The 18,403-nt window shown below is 42.5% G+C and overlaps 1 protein-coding gene across 1 annotated transcript; it reads right to left on the reverse strand.

The window, feature by feature from the left end:
* Positions 1 to 467: 467 nt before the first annotated feature.
* Positions 468 to 13,931, reverse strand: LOC148320299 (protocadherin alpha-C2-like). The gene is made up of 4 exons (XM_088279926.1): positions 11,080 to 13,931; positions 8,854 to 8,912; positions 5,916 to 6,001; positions 468 to 1,908 (listed from the first exon to the last, which is right to left on the reverse strand). Exons 1-4 carry the CDS (start codon positions 13,627 to 13,629, stop codon positions 1,595 to 1,597), a joined length of 3,009 nt encoding a protein of 1,002 aa, XP_088136052.1. The 5' UTR covers positions 13,630 to 13,931; the 3' UTR covers positions 468 to 1,594.
* Positions 13,932 to 18,403: the final 4,472 nt, after the last annotated feature.

An 18,403-nucleotide genomic window follows, 5' to 3' on the forward strand; every position in this document is an offset into this window, starting at 1 on the left:
AGAAGAAGAGGCTCGAACAAGCAATGTTCCTGCTTTACAGCCTTTAAGAATATACTCTCATCATTAAGAATGCCATCGACCCTCAGACTTGGAGCTTCAAGGGTGCATATTGAATATTTTTTTGCAGTTTCTATATGCAGCACTGAGAAGAAGAAAAAAAAAAAAACAGTTTAGCTCGGTTTGTGTCGGGGAGTCCGAGTTGACGATAATTATGCTGATTTTGGATTGAGTATGACGGCGCACGACTGGGTTAAGGCGACCCCATTGGAGTTGTGCCGTATTCCGTGAAAAGAGGGCAAAGGTCAGGTGGCGGTTGGCATCAGCGGCACATGTTACACTGCGTCACAAGAATACAAGAGGCAACAACCAAATAGTCAAGCGAACAAAAAAGCTGCTGCAAATGATAGCAAGTCACTCACCAAAATGAAAGGATGGGATTTTCATTTACATTGGACTGGATTTGAAAGTTTGCAAAATATTTCACTTCGAGTAACTCGTGGGGAAACTTCTCGTCGAGTTCCATTCAATACAGAATGAACATCCTGGCTATCATTAATTATTTTTGTTTTTTTTGTATTTTTGCCTCAGTTAATGTTTAGTTTGCCCCAAATTATCTTAATTTTTTTATTTTTTTTTTACTGGCTGAACATTACTCATATTAAAGAACCCCTTGAATAATAATGATAAACTGAACGTGAATTTAATGGAATTAATAAATCAAATTTTCTTCCACTGACTTGAACCACGGAGCAAACTAATTCTGATTTCCTGATTGGCTATTTTGAATTCACATTGTAATGCTAACACCGGCTGAGAACGTTTCTTCATAAATATACAATTGTACAATTAAATGTAGTAAATTTAAAAAAAATTGCCAACAGGCTTGCTGCAACTTCTTTAACCTCGGCTAACGAAACAGATTGCTGCGTCATTTTGTCGATGTTCTTGTTCGGCTCGGCCACCTCGTTCCTTTATGGAAATAATTTCACTGTCTGCGTATCAGTTATTTCCTTTTAATGTTTTCATTAGTTTTTTTTTGGGGGGGGGAGGGGTTTCGTAGAAAAGACGACATTTGCTGAATTTCTACGATATCTACTTAATACTGACGGGAAAAAAAAAAAATCATTTTGGCTTTCACTTAATACCAATCTAGATGAGACAGTAAGAAGAATGTGGGGTTGATTATTTCCGAGGTGCCAGCACGGGCATCCTTTGCTGACAACAGTCAGATACAAATTACATTTTTTTTTTTTTTTAAATTCCATTTTGATTTTTTATTATACAAACTTGGGAGGTCATGAAATTCACAGGCTATACCAGTCCCCCCCCCCTCCCTCCCAAAAAAAAAAAAGCCTTCTGCATGTACATTTGAAGAGAATTATCTTATACTGATCAAAGTTGGCGGCCAAATGAGCCACAGAAGAGAGTAGCATTATTTGAGCAGGTTTGCTTTGCGCAAACTTGGCCAAATAAGCGATTGGCAACCGTACAATGTGAGGATAGCATGTAGTGTAACGCATATGCTGCAAAGAGACTCCTTCGTTTGTATCGATTTGGCTTTTTGGCCCCAGGATGGCATCTTAATAGCTTCTCTTTAATCATCCCCTCCATCATCCTTCCCTTTCTCCTTTTTATCTTTCTTATCCTTCTTCTTCTTTTTCTTCTTCTTGGCTTCCTCCTTCTTGCCAAAGCTTATGAAGTCCCCTTTATCGTCAACAGGGCCGGGGTCATGGCGGATAGAAATGATGGCAGGGGATCCGGGGATGATGAAGGCTTCGGGAGGAATCTCGCCGGGCTTGAGGCCCTGCGGCGGGCAGTAGCTTTGTCCGGCTCCGTATCGGAAGTGCCAGCTGTTGCTGTTGACACCAGCGCCTACTGGAGGGGAGAGCTCTCCGCCACCCTCACCATCTATAAAAATCACATGTAGAATCAGATGAATGTTCAAAATGATAATCATTGCATGCTGCAATTTAGAGTGATATAACCCCCCAAAAAAATGATTTGGATGATTGGCTGGTATCTAGAATCGTCAGCCAATCGTCATTGATCTCCTTTCCAGTGCATGCCTCCGCCTGTCCCCTGCTTTTGCTGCAGACCACAATGTCATCTGCTAACATCCCCGTCCACGGGGAATCCACTCTAACCTCATCTGTCAGTCCAGCCGGAAATATCGCAAAAAGCGAAGGGGGCTCAGAGCTAATCCCTGATGCATGCCCACCTCCACCTCTGTACCGCCAACAGCACACATCACCAACACGCTGTTATAGACTTTCTGTAGATCGACCAAGACGCAACATAGCATGAACAGGAGTGAGACTTTTCTGATGTTTTTGGTGGTTTAATTTTATCCATAACCGTGTAATCTTTCGGGTCTAATCACAGTAAGAGCAGAAACACATTTTTTTTTAAAAAACACGCAAACATTTTGCAAACATATTTAAACCGGAGGTATCAATTTTCAATGCAATCATCAAAAAATAAATACATTAAAAATAAATAAATAAATAAATAAAATAAAATAAAATAAAATGAAGTCGCTACTGCTGTTCCAAAAATACAATTATGGATATTTATATGCAATGCAGCCTTCTCTGTACTTCAATATGTAATGTAATCCAATATTCATAAATAAAAGATAACAACTGGTTAGCAAGATGAATAGCATTCACCGTCCAAAAATTGTAAATTCGGATTATTTTAAAATACTGTCGTTTTCTTGGTACGGAGCATCTGCCCCCCGTGTTTGTTCATCCCAATTTCATAGAATTGGGATGATCAGTCCGAGCTTTTACATTAACAATGGCAAAAGAGAGTCTGTGAGGTTAAAAGGTCACCGAATCACAAAATGAAAACGGAAAGGGAATGTGAAATGAGATCCAGCGAGATGTAGACAGCGAGAAGCAAAGCAGTAAGGAAGATGGGGGCGGGGTTACGTGGGGGGGGGGGGGGGGCGTCATTGCAGACACGGTGCTCTCAGGCCCACACCAGTTCTCTCTCTGCTCTGACCTACTTTCCGGCAGGATTTTATTTAGATCAAACAGACCCTTGCCAAAAGATTCTTTTTGATTTTTCTTTGTAGGCTATTTATGACATTACTGGAATGCTGAAATGGTTTCAACTACTACTCCCCCCCCCCCCCCCCCCGCTGGGATGTACGCTGTTACACATGGTCTGCTACAAATCTCGGTCCGTATTTTTAACGAGTTCATCAAGTCAATTTCATGCATGCACTTGTACCAGCGGCCAACAGAAGACAACTTGGCATTGTTGACCAGTCAAAACATTGTTAAAAAAAAAGCATCCTAACGATAGTGGACAGCAATTTTCAACAGCGCAACTCACTATTCACGCAAACGTGTTTTGTTGATATTCCCGAGGAAATACGAATGTCAGTAACAGAAACGTTTCGACTGGGGACATTTGAACAACACAAGTCAATTAGATTTGATTTTAATTTTAATTTCTAATAATAAAGTAGAATTGTGAGTACCAGGAAAACTTTTCATAAAAATGAAAATAAAAATGATGAATATTGAAAAGAGCGAAAATTCCAGTTTGCGTATTTGTATTTATTTTCCACAATGTGCCCTAAAAAAAAAATAAAAAATGAGCAAGTCAGTTAATTACTCAATGTAAATGAGCTTGTTAATGATACATCAGTGCCAGATTAGATGATTTTATCTCACCATTAGTCGAGTAAATCTCGTAATTCCGTAATGCTGTTCCGTTTTTGAGGATTATGACATTTGACGGTATGCATTTAATCCGGCTATTAATCCACGGAAGAAGCGCCAGCATTTGAAACCTCGTAGATCTTGTTCAACGTTTGCCTGAAATAGCCTCGGAGCACCAAACTTTTTAAACGCTACAAATATACACTCATACACAAACATCATCTTCTATCTTACCTTCCGAGACTTAACATATTCCAGATTTTGACGTCATAACCCCCTTTCTTACGTGCTGCTGTGTAAGATTTTACTCGTAGAAGCGCCCAACACTGTCCTTCTTCCGTTCCTTCGGCTACATCAGCAATTTTCTCTCTGACGTGTCTGCTGCAGCAATTTCTATTCTAATGCTTTGACCAACTGAGGCGAAATGTCCAGTGGGCTGAGTTCAATCGAGTGAATGTCGTCCAAGCGTCTTGAAACGTCCCCGTGCTTCTTCCACGGGTGGCTGTCACAAATCTTGCCACAATCCGAGCGCAGGTATAAATATATTAGATATTGCTCAGCGTGTTGCTTAGAATGTGAAAAGCTACAATTTGAATTCTGCCACTGTTCACGCTTGCCCGATATTTCACAGAAACGTGTACATCAAAAATGGATTATGCTGTATGAGTCCTTGAGGTGGTTGCCATGACACCTGATGTTGATGAGTGGCAGATACAAGCCTTGTAGCAGAACCTCATGTCCTACATTTAAATGCATAACATTTCTGACCACAAGAAACCTTATTCTTGATGAACGTGATAAAAATTGAGTTCATCTAATGTAAGGCCAGATGTATATTGTGCATTTCCTCCAATTTTCCTTCTAGCCCACCTTGTCACCGCGCCATCCTCCTCCTTTTTGGTCTCTCATTCTTCCATTCAGAGGTATGGCTGGTTGCCATAGGAACAGCCTTCACCCACTCCCTGCTGATGGAGGGTGCGGCTGCTGCAGCAATCTCTCCGTTAGACAGTGTTGCTAGGCAACAAGTCACATGGTGTTCCCTAGCAACAACACTACTGCGGGAACTTGCCAATCCTCTTAACCTTTCTCATTTTCCCGACCCACCAGCACCCCACCACCCCTCCACCTCTCTTTTGTACCTCTCCTTAGCTCTCGTCCGCTCCGAAATTACTTCCAATATTAAGAGGTCTGTTTTGTTTTTTTGTTTTTTTCCTTCACTGCAGTCTCATATTACTGATAATAGCTTTTGTCATCGCCTTCGTGGCATTAGACAAATGTCTCCTCTTTTGGGCCACTGGGCCAGTTACAAAAACACGGTTTTTAGGAGGCTGCAATTAAAATTCATCACACCATGTTGGACAAATTCATCACGATAACAATTTGCTGCAGACTTTTTCTCCCCAAAAAAAAAAAAAAAAAAAATGTTGCCTTTTGATGCATATTAAAAAGGATCAACCTGCAAGCCGGTGCATGAATATGCCTCCGCACTGAACCACCACTAACAAAATAGTCTCCTCATGCAACAATGCACTCCTGATATGCAAACTGTGCACTCTTCAAGACATTAGTTACGAATTTGCTTGGGCAACAGAAGCAGATTTCCATTTAACAAACACAGAAATGCAGCATTTTTTTTTTTAACACATAAATATGGCTTTCGTGAGCTCCAGCAAGCTATATTTCACCACAGACTCACCAAGCGTGTGACTGTGATGAAATGTCTCACTTTAGAATCTGTAGCCATGCTCTAATTCTGAATGTCAGACAGAAAATCAATGTGTAATAGGCCGAAGGAGGGAGAGAAACAGATCACAGCGTACCCCCCAAAAAAATGAAAAATAGCCTCAAAAATGCTCTTTTGAGCCAACCAAAGCTGTTTCTTAGTCATTAGCCAGTGTGTGTAAATAATGAAGCGGAGGTCACGTTTGAGGTCAGCACTATTTACATTGCTTGTGTTGCCGCAGATGTTCAACTTAACCACCCACACAGCGCAAATCATTTCCTATTTGGATTAAAAAAAATAAAATAAAAAAAAATAAAAACATCTGTGTCCTCAAATCTCCATGGAGCAGTTGTTGATATGTGTATTTGACATCCACCACTGCACAATAAATAAAACACCTCCATAATCAGAAAGCATGAAAGAAAAATCCATCACGGAGCAAGTTGCATAATCATTTTGAGCAAAAAATAGATGAAATTTGCAACATTCTTTTTGCATCAACCTTAAATCTCGCTCACCTGCAGCACTGGAAACAGTGGGCCAGTTCTGGACCAGCATTCCCTGGGCTCCCTGCATCACAGAAGCCTCTTCCATGTGAACCGAACTGAAAAGCACAAGAACATGAAATGAGAGGCATTCAATAACCAAGATATTTGTTTATTCTTAAAGGATTTTATCTCTTGTGGATACAATATGACAAAGATGGTGGCACCGGTCGCACTAATGCTACACAGGCGCCTTTAGTGGCATGCAAAATAATCACTAATTTACATTTTTCAATTCTGCATAAAGTTACAGCATTCCGATTAGAATGAAACCAAAAGACCAAACGGAATAAAAACGCTGCGTACAAAAACGCCAATTTGACTAAAATGGCCGAGTCGGAACTGAATAACAAGGGTGCGTGTTTCAAGGCGTTGATGCAGCCATAATTATCGTTTCTGATGACCACGGTGTGACATGTGAAAAGGCCAAATGCCTTTCGATGTTACGACATGTGCCAAGTGCTGGAATGCGAGGACAAAACTGACTTCATTTCATCGAGTTATCCGGCAGCTTTGCTGTGAATTAGGCTTGGGTTTAAAAAAGCAAAAAAAAAAAAAAAAAAACGATACAGCAATTTGAATGGATTTTCCTTTTCATAGCCCGATATTGATTCCAAAAACCATAAAACGATACTTTTAATACCGTCTCTCTCAGCATAAATTTACACGACTTCAAGTGTTACAGGGGATCTTGTTTCGACGCGAAAGTAGCGGATCAAAACAAAATGGCGGAAGCAGTGAAGTCAACGGCAACATGCATGAAGATTTGATCACGTCATGTTTAATAAAACATACATGATTACGATGAAATTCTTAATGTCAATATTCATATTTTACCAATGACGGCTAAAGACGTCAAAGATCCAATTTTGTTTATTTTTTTTTTTTTACTCGGCCAGTAATGAATGAGTTGTCTAGCATCTTCCCTTGCACACCAACAAAATTATTTCTCAGAAAAGTGGACCTTTTCTTTCAGGACCCTCTGCAATGCAGTCAATCCAGAATCTCTTAAGTGCAACACTTATGTTGAGGATGGCCGTGGCATGAATACAAAATGGTTCTATGTTCACTCTCAGGCACGTGAATCTTTTTCCCTGCCAAAATGCTTCGTTACTGTGTCAGATTATGGCATCAACAAAACCGGTGTTTTTTTTTTTTGTTTTGTTTTTTCTCACCCCTATCCCCGCCCCCGCCCCCGTTAATGATTATTCCAGAAATGTGGGTCAGTGAATTTGGTGCTCCATGCAAAATGTGTAAAGAGTAGTCGATTACAGTACGCCCGTGTTGGGGTTAAGTGTTAATGAGAGCGTCTCCTCTGTCCGTGAACATTACAAGCTATGACATTTTGGAGACGGCGGCAGCAAATTGCAGTGATGGTTTCTGTTAATCCACATCATGTTCCAGCCACTGGTGACATGATGCACATTAGGATACTTCCACACCATCGAAATTAACACTAATTTCCAATTAAAGTAAACTTGGATGGAGCTGCAAAAGAGCAGCATGAAATTATGAGAATTCAGTACAAAGGAGAGAGGGAAAAAAAAAAATGAAAAAAAAACTCATTAGTTCCAGTTGTCCTCGTATCACATTAGCGCAACGTTTGATTCCATATATTTTTGCAGCTTTTTTGTAACCTGATTATTACAAAATTCAAAGGCCAGACGAGAACGAAAACAACTTGAATTGTATGCAAAATGCTTTGGTTTTTGACTAATGAGATCCATGCTTCCGTGAAAATTCCTTCATTATTCAGACAAAGATGAGAAATGTTCTGTTCTAAATTCAGACCTTATATAAACTCATAACTGCCGTCTTGGAAATGCATTTGGGTGAAAATATTTTCAAATAAGACCGCTTAATTAAGTGGAGATATTTTGATGATGCTGCACTCTTCTTCGTGGTTTTTGTCTACTGGAATTTAATTAAACCGATGTTGGGATTTGTTCAAGTCGAAAAGCAAGAAATGAAAACATCATTTAAAAAAAAAAAAAACATGTTGGATTGTGTCAAATTTATGAAGACGCAGTTGAATCAGTGATAATTGACAAAAAAAAAAAATCTTAATATTTTCTATTTATCTTATTTTATTTTTTTGCAGTTACTCCAAATCTGATTGGCACCGTTCCATGCAGACGCACACCAACTGATTTTAACACATCTCGTTTGTCAAGTCTTCTCATTATAACCGCCTTTAAACCTCTTTTTTTGAATGAAGAAATTTCCCCAAAATGGCGCTTTTTAAATTCAAATTGAACACCTGGGTTGCTCAAAATTTTTACTTCCTTTTGGTTTCATGACCAAGTGTCCCAATAATTCTGCCCATAGAGTGTATTAGCAAGTACACCCGCGCTCCCAAATGTCCCATGTCATCTGTGTTAACAACTTCACACCTCCACCCTCCCAAAAAAAAAACAACAAAAAAAAAAAAACATGTATAAATAAGCACAGAGCGTGCACGCCGGTTGTACGTGCACACACTGATGTGTGCGTACGTCAGCTAATCTGCAAAAGGTCATAACTCATTTGTCCTTCATGCTTCCTGCTTCAAGGCTGGAACTGGGGGATGTGATGCTCAGAATGCAAATGGCCTATATAGTGTTACACTGCAGAGAAGATTGACTGCATTCGCTGATGAGCGATGCCTTAAAGGGTTAAAAGAGATGCTGGGGGGTCAACTGTTTAATCCTGACAGTGGTAGAGTCCAATAAGCGGTGTAATATTGTAATTCGGGTTTTGGCGGGCTCTGTGTTGTTATTTTGGAGTTTATAGGGAGATAGCATACACGTGTAAACAACCTAATCTTTTTTTTAATTTTTTTTTTTTATTGACAACATAAGTGGAAGAAGACATGACAAACGGGAGTGTAAATCGACTTTTTGTAGAAGGTGACTCTAAAACAGTTACTTACCTTTGTACTCCAGCCCTCAAAGATGCGGAATATCGCCAGTCAGCGTTCGGGGCTTTTGGCTGAGCGTGCAAGAGGTGAGTGGGAAAACAGATGCGGTGGAGATAGCGAGAGGTGGCCGAGAGACATGGAGGGGAGGGGGGCGGGGGGGGGGATAACACCAAAGAAAGTTTAGTTCCATCACATACAGTGCAGAGCCAGGCCAGGCTAAAGCGTCATCAATTAATAATGATACACATCCCTGCTCTGGATGCGATCGGAGCACACACACACACAGACACGCACGCTTACATCTTGATATCCACTGATGCTAAAGTACACACATGTGCTAATTCAGGTTAGTGATTTTTTTTTTTGTTTGTTTTTGTCTCAAAAGTGCTGTAAATGAAAGAGACGGGCAGGTTCTAGTCTTTCAGGTTTGTGAGAATGTCACGTTCCCGGCAGACTTGTGGCAACTTATTGCCCATAAAACTAATGAGCAAGAGTTATCATCGCTCCCGGTAACCACACCCTTTGCCTCTGGTCTCAAACAAGACGCGATAGAATGGAGTACGGAAAATATGTTGACATCGATTTGTTTTCCAACAACTTTAACTCATTCACTAGCAGAAAATAAATACATAAAAAAAAAAAAAAGGATATTTGACGTCTTACGCCGTCAATGGCAGTAAATGAGTTCTTCAAGGTCATTAATTTTGTTTGTCATTAATCATGTTCTATCACGACAATTCAGAGGGGAGTATTTTTGAGCTCATAGACACAGCCTCTTTGCCTCAATCTAATTTGCAGGGCTGAGCAACAGAGGCTGTAGGTTAATCAAATTTCCTTTGCTACACTCAACCCGGGGAAACATTTCCTCAAAATGTCACCAATGAGGAAATGGAACGGTAACACCACTTCAAGTAGATATTAAAGATAAAAAATGTAAATCTCCATACGTATCTAAAATTTAAAAGGTGTTACTGTATATCGAGATTGTCATGATATGTCAATTCATGACAATTTTCTCAGTGGTTCGGTTTTGGTTCAGTGTGGTACCCATTTGTGTTTCTGTCCCAAAAACTATCCTTTCAATTTAATTAAAATTCAATTTAAATTCCAAAAGTAATTTATTGTGTCAGTATCTTTGAGAAGATAACCCATAAAATAAAAAATAAAAAAAATAATAAAAATAAATAAATAAATAAATAAAAGAAGATAAAAGATACAATTTAAAAAAAAAATTAAATAAATAAATTAATAAATTAAAAAAAAAGAACATGCGAAAATGAATGGAGTGAAAATCTCCAAACTTCAAGGATTCAACGAATACTTCTACTTTAAACAATCATTGGGTCGGATTTTGTTTGGCATTCAAATGTGTAGAGGTTTCGCTCGAAGCCTGTTCATATAATTTTTCTTGGGAATTTATTTTCTTCTGGGAATTAAATATTTATTATTTTAGATATATATATATATATATATATATATTAAATGAAATCAGAAAATCCCCTAAAATAAAATTCAACTTTGATTGAAGACTACAAGTCATGTGAATTTCTTTGACTGCTCATCGAAAATTAGAACCACTTATTTGATTAGGTTTTAGCAGTAAAACGTGGAGTTTAGTCAACCCAGTTGATTAAAAACACGCAGTTTTTTAACGATAACAAATCTCAAACTGTCATCATTCGGTTGCTAAGTACATATTCCATCCTTTGTGCAAATTAGCCAAACTGGAAGGCCTGATCTTAATTTTGCTTGACAACTCATCTCGTAGTCGGCCCAACTTTCACTGAGTGGATCAACTGCACCAATCCAACTATAAAATCTTGCGACACACACATGCCCACTTAGTTCAAGCCCACTTGGTCCGATATCAAGAGCAAAGAGGTAAGGACCACATGACCCGCTCTGAGAGTCGATGTGATGACAACCTCAAATGGAGACGCAAATCTCTGAATCATCAGAAATCACACAGGGGATGGAGAAAAGCATCGAGACTGACGTTAATGCGGTGTGAGTGCTGAGCTGGGCTAGGCTGAGGCACTGTCACGGTATAACGTGGAGAACTGAACCAAAGCGAACGAAGCCCCAGCACTCATTCAGTGGTTGGCTTCCACGCCGGAGGGGGAGCCAGCACCCATCGGAAATGAAATAATGCGGCTTTACCAGTAAGAAACGGTTTCGGCTTGGTTCAAAGTTGGGGGCGGACTTTGGTGTTTGAGAGTGAGAGTATAGAAGACGTACCTCTGGGCAGATTTGAAGCGAGGCATCCGGCATGCTCAGCCTGCGTACAAATCCGCTTCCACTGGTGAAGAAACGATCGGCGCCGCTGCCCCAGGTGCCACTGATGGGCCTTCCTGTGTTGTAGAACATGAAGGTGTCACTGCCAGAGGTGGCCGTCAAGCAGGTCTTGTAGCAGTAAGTCTTGGTAAGCGAGCCATTCCCGCGGACTTCAATGTAGTGAGGCTCGACTTTAAGGTCCCTCCGGAGTACCACATTGTTATTAGGTTGCCCTGCGGCGCCGCCGACAGCCCCGCCTCCACCGGCACTCACGCTACAGTTGCCACCATCCGGAGGGGGCTTCTGTGAGCCGCAGCAAGGGGAGCAGGAGCCAGGTTGTGTGCAATAAGCATGGCAGCGGACGATGGCCAGCACCACCACGGTCACCAGAAAAACAAAAGTGGTGGCACTCAGAGCGACAATCAGGTAGAGGGTCAAGTTGGAGAAAGGCAGAGTACTGTGGGGTCTGATGATCCTCTTGGGGTCCGGGACAACCTTGGGGGGCACCTCCATGACAGCCACATTGACGGTGGCAGTGGAGGAGAGCGCAGGCTGCCCGTGGTCTTTCACCAAGACTGTTAGAGCAAACGAGGTGGAGTTGTCCTCCAGGATCCGACGAGTGGTCCTGATCTCACCCGTGTGTTCGTGCACCTTGAACAAGTCCAGGTCCGTCGCCGTCTCCAGCACGTACACCAGCCAGGCATTAGGACCGGCATCTGCGTCATAGGCCACCACTTTGGTCACCAAAGCACCAGGATCTGCGTTCTTTTGAACCGTCTCCAAGGAGCGCGTGCCATTACCCGGCGGGTTGACGATGAGTGGCGCGTGGTCATTCTGATCCATGATGTAGATGTAGACGGTGGCGACGCGACTAAGCGGAGGAATGCCCCCATCTTGGGCTTTGACCTGGAAGTGAAACTCTCGGAGTGACTCATAGTCAAAGGCTCGCAGGGCATAAGCCTCGCCAGTATCGGCCTTCACAGACACATAAGACGCGACAGGGATGCCGTGGTTATTGTCATTGAGCACTGTGTAGGTGATGCGTGCGTTTTCCTTGATGTCTGCGTCTTGAGCTTTCACCGTACACAAAGAGGCCCCAGGGGCGTTGTTCTCCGTCACATAGACGGTATATGACGTCTGCTCGAATCGCGGCGGGTTGTCATTGACGTCAGCCACGTCCACCTGGATGGTCTTCTGAGAGGAAAGAGGGGGGTTTCCGCCGTCCGTGGCACTCAGCGTGACATTGTAGGCATCGGTGGTCTCGCGGTCCAAGAACGCTGAGGTAACCAGGGTGTAGTAGTTTCTGAAGGATTTGATCTTGAAAGGAAGGCCCGCCGGGATCTCTAAAGTCACCTGTTTGTTGGCGCCCGAGTCCCGATCGGTGACGCTAATGAGGGCCACGACCGTGTCGGCGCGGGCGTCCTCCCTCACGGGGCTCGACAGGGATGACAGCACGATCTGAGGGACGTTGTCATTCACGTCCACCACTTCGACCACCACCTTGCAGTGTGCCGCCACCGCTCCCGGGCCTTTGTCCATTGCTTGGATGTACATCTCGTACGAGTTGGTCTCTTCGTAGTCAACATTGCTGCTTACTCTTATTTCTCCCGTATTCGTATCCATGCTGAACATCTGCCTCACTCTCTCGGGGGTGTAGCTGCTAAAAGAGTAATATACTTCCCCATTGGTCCCCTCATCCAAATCGATAGCATTGAGTTTGATAACGAGCGTGTTTTTGGGCGAATTCTCCAACAGTTTCACCTTGTACACGGAGTTGTCGAACGTGGGAACGTTGTCATTCGAGTCCAGGACTCGCACGTTAATGATAGCCGTGCCGGTTTTCTCAGGTGTCCCACCATCCACAGCGCTTAGAATTAACTGGTGGTCAGACGTTTGCTCCCGATCTAGCGGCTTTTTGAGCACAAGCTCGATGTGCTTGGTATTTAAGGAGGGTTTGTTGGACACCAGGGCAAAATGCTCGTTTGTGCTCAGCTGATATATACGAACTGAATTGGACCCAATGTCTGGATCCTGGGCATTTTCAATTGGATAGCGAGACCCCGGTAATGCAGATTCTGTGATCTCAACTTGATACTCATCCCGAGGGAACTGCGGTGCATTATCATTGACATCCACTATCTCCACCACAATATGGTGCACCTCGGTTGGATTTTCCAGCAGGACCTCCAGATTGATGAGGCAGCTGCTGGATAAATCACACAGCGCCTCCCTGTCGATCCTTTCATTAACAAGCAATTTGCCATTTTTAGGGTTGACAATCACGTAGCGTTTACTGCTGCTGCTGGAGGTTACCTTGATTTTTCGGCTGGCCAGCTTTCGAATATCCAGCCCCAAGTCGTGCGCCAGATCACCGATCAGTGCCCCATTTTCCAGTTCTTCCGTTACAGAATAGCGCAACTGTCCAAACGAAAGGCCACAAAATAAGGAGAATATCACAAAATAATAAAAAGGCACATTGCTCCCTAGCCGGTTGCGTATCCCCGCAACAGCCATCGCAAACTCATAGGATCCGCAGACGGATTAAACGCAGCCTTCCGCCTTTTTAACTTGCAGTACCATGCGTCCCAGCACCTCATTAAGGTGGGCTAAATGGACCCCGGCTGAATGAAACACAAGTCGCTCATCCATTGTTGGACCCGGCGGTGGCAAATCCTCTCCAGCTCACCCATATTTCCTTTGTCCGTGATGCGCTTTTTTTTTTTTTCGTCTCCAATGCGCGCTGCTGACGGGTGTGTTTCCTCGCCACTGGAGCTGTGAGGTCTGTCAAACCAGCCACAATGTCCCCTTGTACACTTTCAAAATACAACTACGGCAGTGGTGGCGCGTATGTGTGGAATGCGCGGATGTTGCGTAATCAAACCTACTAAAGTGTGTTTTGAATTGGTGGTGCTTAGTCCAATCTCTGACATCAATTTTGATTTCCAAATGTCCCCGCACAGTGCAAAATCCCCTCGTCTCGATCTTATTTTGAAATCCAAAACCGGAAAATAGCGCAATGTCTACCGCTGACTTGACCTTTGTAGTGCTTCATCCCACCCTTGCGCGCACTCAGACTACGGCCCCCCCCCCGCCACCGCCACCCATTTCTCTCCTCCCAAAGAGCCAATGCGATGTCGGTTCTGGGGAGTGTTTGCCTTATACGCGCTCAATTATTAAATCAACTATTAAATACTGCCACACAGATAATAAACATGCGATATCAATGACAATTCTACTGGTTTCATTTCACAAATTCTAGCCAATGTATGTCATACACGTGGAGTGTCGTGCAAGGTAAGCAACATGTATAAATGCACTGAATGCATTTGGTCAAATGCCACGATGTACGGGGTGTTGTCCGTGGAAGAATAATCACCACGACGAATGACAACGTGAAAACGTGTGCAGCGCACGCACATATGTTCGGAGCCTGGCTTATGTTTGTCTCCCATTGTCTGCATTGGAGTCGCAAGGATGCCTTAATTTGCCGATAGCGATTCTGTGGTGCAGCCTACCGCATGACGATCATTTGGGCAAGGCGCAGCAGGGAGAAAACATTGCACTGACAATCACAACCTTCCCTCCACATGGATCACTGTCAGTGGTAGACCCCAGACTGTCAGGTCACATCATCGCATTGGAAACGCCCGTGGTGGACCCCAGAAAGCAGAAGTATCATGTTCCCTCTGGTCCATTTGCCAGGGAGAAACATGATATAGGGTTTTACATATACCGAGACTGGCTGTTCATTTCGTAAACAGGCTAATTAGGCAGCATAGCCTACGTGTTGAAGGCACATTGCATCCCCCCCGCCCCTCTCGGCAATTATAAGTTATCAATAGATGCTTTGCATGTACATACTAGGGAAGATGCAAGAAATAAAATACAAATCCAATCATCAGTGATTCAAACGAATTTTCTGCAAAGCGTAATGCTCCCACATATGTTACCTATGGTGCATTAGACTTGCCTACAGGTGTGAATGAGGCTGTCTATTCGTGTTACATCATAACCGGACAGAGTTTTCGTCTGGTGCTCTGCTGCTGCTGCTGCTGCAAAAAAAAAAAAGATTATGTAAGGTTAAAGTGTTTTTTATACACCCTCCAATTAGACCACTTACGAGACCTGACGTCTTACACTGTGTACTTAATCTTATGGCCAGTGAGTGTAGGTCAGAATCTGTTGCCCCCCCCCGCCCCACCGCCCCCCCAGAACGGAAGCAGGAGGCAAAATTCCCTTCAGCACCATGGACAGCTTCCTTTAGCGCCATGACAGAGCAAAACACAGTCCTTCTTCCTGTCCACCTCATTCGATTAATTAACATGAATTACACAGTCACACCAGCTAATAAACGAAGTTATCACCTTAATATCAGGATGTGACTCTTGTATGTTTATGCACTAAACAACCATCACATTCAAGCGGCTGTCAAATTGATTTTACGCTAGATTTATATTTTATATTCACTCACCAAGTTATTTGGAAGCTATCGTCTTTGTGCGATTTTTAAATTGATCATATGCCCATGTGAGCCATTAAATTTCTGCTACAATTAGAGCATCCGCAAGTACATGTCACTCAAAGTAGGACAGCGTTCCTCTAAAAATGGAACTCATATTAGCACCGTTCTGGCGGTTGTAAAAAAAAAAATATATATATATATATATAGTGGCCTATTCTTATCCTATACTTGCCTGTTCAAAGGTTTTTAGTTACACATTCCTTTCGGCGTATAGAAATCATTTTGGGATCCGTTGCATAAGATCAGAACATTGTGTTTCCATGACAACCGCAGTTTGCTGCGTGTTTGCAGTGCCAGTTGTGATCACTGTCCTAAATTTGATACATCCCCCACATGGAACTGTCAACATGTTATTTCCACAAAGCCTGAATTATAAGCGGCGCTACTTCATGCACCAATGTTGCTTGGCTAATAAATTGCCAAGTTGAGTAAGACACACACAAGACAAGACAAAGAATAAAAATGAGTTTCGAGATGAGTTTTAAAAGAAGCGAGCGACCATGAGTAACGTTTCCAAAGAAAGTCACCGGCAACGGAAAATTCTCGATCCGCTCCGAGCCTTCACTTAGTCCTCAGTACCTCTAATGGCGTCTGGTCCACAGACCCGAGGCTCCGGGCAGGTCCATCGGGATGGAGGAGCTCAAAGAGGTAAGGTGGGGAGACTCCAAAATAAACGACAAAGCCATCAATGACTTTTTTAAAGCGCCATTGAGGTAACAATATCTTGAAGTAGTATAGAACTGCTGTGCACATTGCTTAGTTGATCATTTGGGTTCCTTAATTTCAGGGCAACCATAAAATAAGTCAATCAAATCGCAAGTGGAATTTTGTCGTTCCTAAAATAGTTCATGAGAGCGCTAAGCTTTGCCTGAACAAGTCCAGGTAATGTACGTGACATTTAGTTTTCATGTGGCTATTTTAGAAGAAGAAAAAAACATAATGGCCGACATCATAATGCAGGCAAGGACAGACACACGTAAATAATCTGCCAAAGGCATCACTCAAGATGGATTCCAGACTACACTGCACTTAGCGCTATCGTAGTGCTCCATCAGACGCAACACACTACTTCAGTCACTTGTTCATTAGCGAATATGAGGCCGCTTCTTTATTCAAGTATGGCCTTAGACAAATAAAGAATCCAATTAATATAGAATAGAAATGATCGCTGATCATCAACAAGCCTAAGCGATGCATCATAAATGCAACATGACACAAGTTGTCTTTGGAGGTCTGGCATTTGACATGACATTCTTTTTTTTTTTTTGCAGATGCAAAAACGCATTTGTATTCCTGTCTCGCTCTCTGTGTGTTTTCAAATCAGAGTGACAATCTGTTCATATCGGTTTCTGCAGCTTTGCAGTCGCTGACTTATCTCTTCACGCAGACCCCTCCTCAACAGAAGAAGAAGAAGAAAAATAAATCCTCATTCTTCCTCTGTGTTCAGGCCGAGCTGCGCATGGCAGCGCTGAACTGAAGTGAATTCCTCTCCACTGTCCTCTTCCAGAGATGGCGGAAACCGACGCTTTAGGTAATAAGACTTCTGACCCCATTGTGCACGCTGTTCCCAATACTTTGTCCAATTAGGTCAAATCGCCGAATCCTGCTTGGCACATTATGCACTTACACCAGAAATGTTTATTTGTATTTTTTACATTTTTATGCTAGAGTAAGTTCAAAATCTTCGCCAAAAAATTGTTTTATAATTATACTTCATCTTTACCTACCATTGATAAATATTTGACATGTGTAATAATAGCAAGTGTCCGCATTAAATATGAAAGTGCCAGACTCTGCTGACACAGGAGGACGAATCACGAACGCTCTGATCCTTTACACGCTCAGGGCTTAAAGACACCGACAGATGGCGCCAGAGAGCATGTTCCTGCTAAAAGGCCAAGCCGGGCAAAGGCTTGAATGGACTGTTGCCATGTGCAGCCTTAAGCAGGGAGTTTGTCTCGGGATACTCTGGACAGTTCTTTTTAGCAATTTAATACAGAACATGTTAAGAGCTGTAATTCAGTTTTTCAAATCGGACCGCTATTAACGTGTCCACTGAAGTAACGGCTCCATATTGTCCTTTGAATGGTTAAGAAAAAAATAAAATAAAATAAACTTGGCAAATCAACGTAATCTGTTTGAAATCCCCTAAACCGATTGAATCCAAATCTGAAAATCTACATCTTTCAATAAACTAATCCACAACAAAAAAACAGTGAAACCGATACTGGAGCCAAGCGGCTTCTGTAAGTCTCCGTGCGTAACTGATCATTTCGTAAGTTGTGCTTTAGTTATGCTCTTATTGATTTTAAAATAGCGTTTACAAACTGCTGATAACCACGTCAACGTGAATTTTAGAGGCGCTTCATCACAATAATGCAAATTGCTCAAAAAAGGAGACTGACAAATGTTATTGCTTCCCCTTCTAACATGATGACAGTCCATCCATCCACCAACAGTGTAAAAAAAAATGAACATTCGATTTAATTCCAATGTGTGATCAGCAAATGGTCTCTTTGCAGGGTCATTAGAGGACTTGCTACCAGGCTGGCATGCAAGACAAAGTCGGTGCCTTGGCTCCTCACAGCCGGGTTACTAAGCCAGTCCAACTGGAGATCAGAAAAGGACGATCGAATGGATGCAAAGTCTTGCTGAGGGCTGGAACATTTTTCTTAACCACCACATGTGCGACGCATCCAAGTTTGCTGACATCTGCACCGTCTCATATATTTAATTCACCGTCTAAATATTTATTAATTTTCTGAA

The sequence above is a fragment of the Idiotropiscis lumnitzeri genome, chromosome 17 (genome assembly GCF_059441095.1).
Source record: "Idiotropiscis lumnitzeri isolate Australia: NSW breed Sydney's pygmy pipehorse chromosome 17, RoL_Ilum_1.0, whole genome shotgun sequence".
Lineage (NCBI taxonomy): Eukaryota > Metazoa > Chordata > Actinopteri > Syngnathiformes > Syngnathidae > Idiotropiscis > Idiotropiscis lumnitzeri.

What these genes read in the sequence shown, in the direction of transcription:
- LOC148320299 (XM_088279926.1), bottom strand. Translation starts at nt 13,629, where the DNA reads ATGGCTGTTGCGGGGATACGCAACCGGCTAGGGAGCAATGTGCCTTTT. An exon ending in CGCTTCAAATCTGCCCAGAG is followed by an intron (nt 8,913 to 11,079) that starts GTACGTCTTCTA and finishes TTGCACGCTCAG; the next exon opens with CCAAAAGCCCCGAACGCTGA. An exon ending in CACTGTTTCCAGTGCTGCAG is followed by an intron (nt 1,909 to 5,915) that starts GTGAGCGAGATT and finishes TGATTTTTATAG; the next exon opens with ATGGTGAGGGTGGCGGAGAG.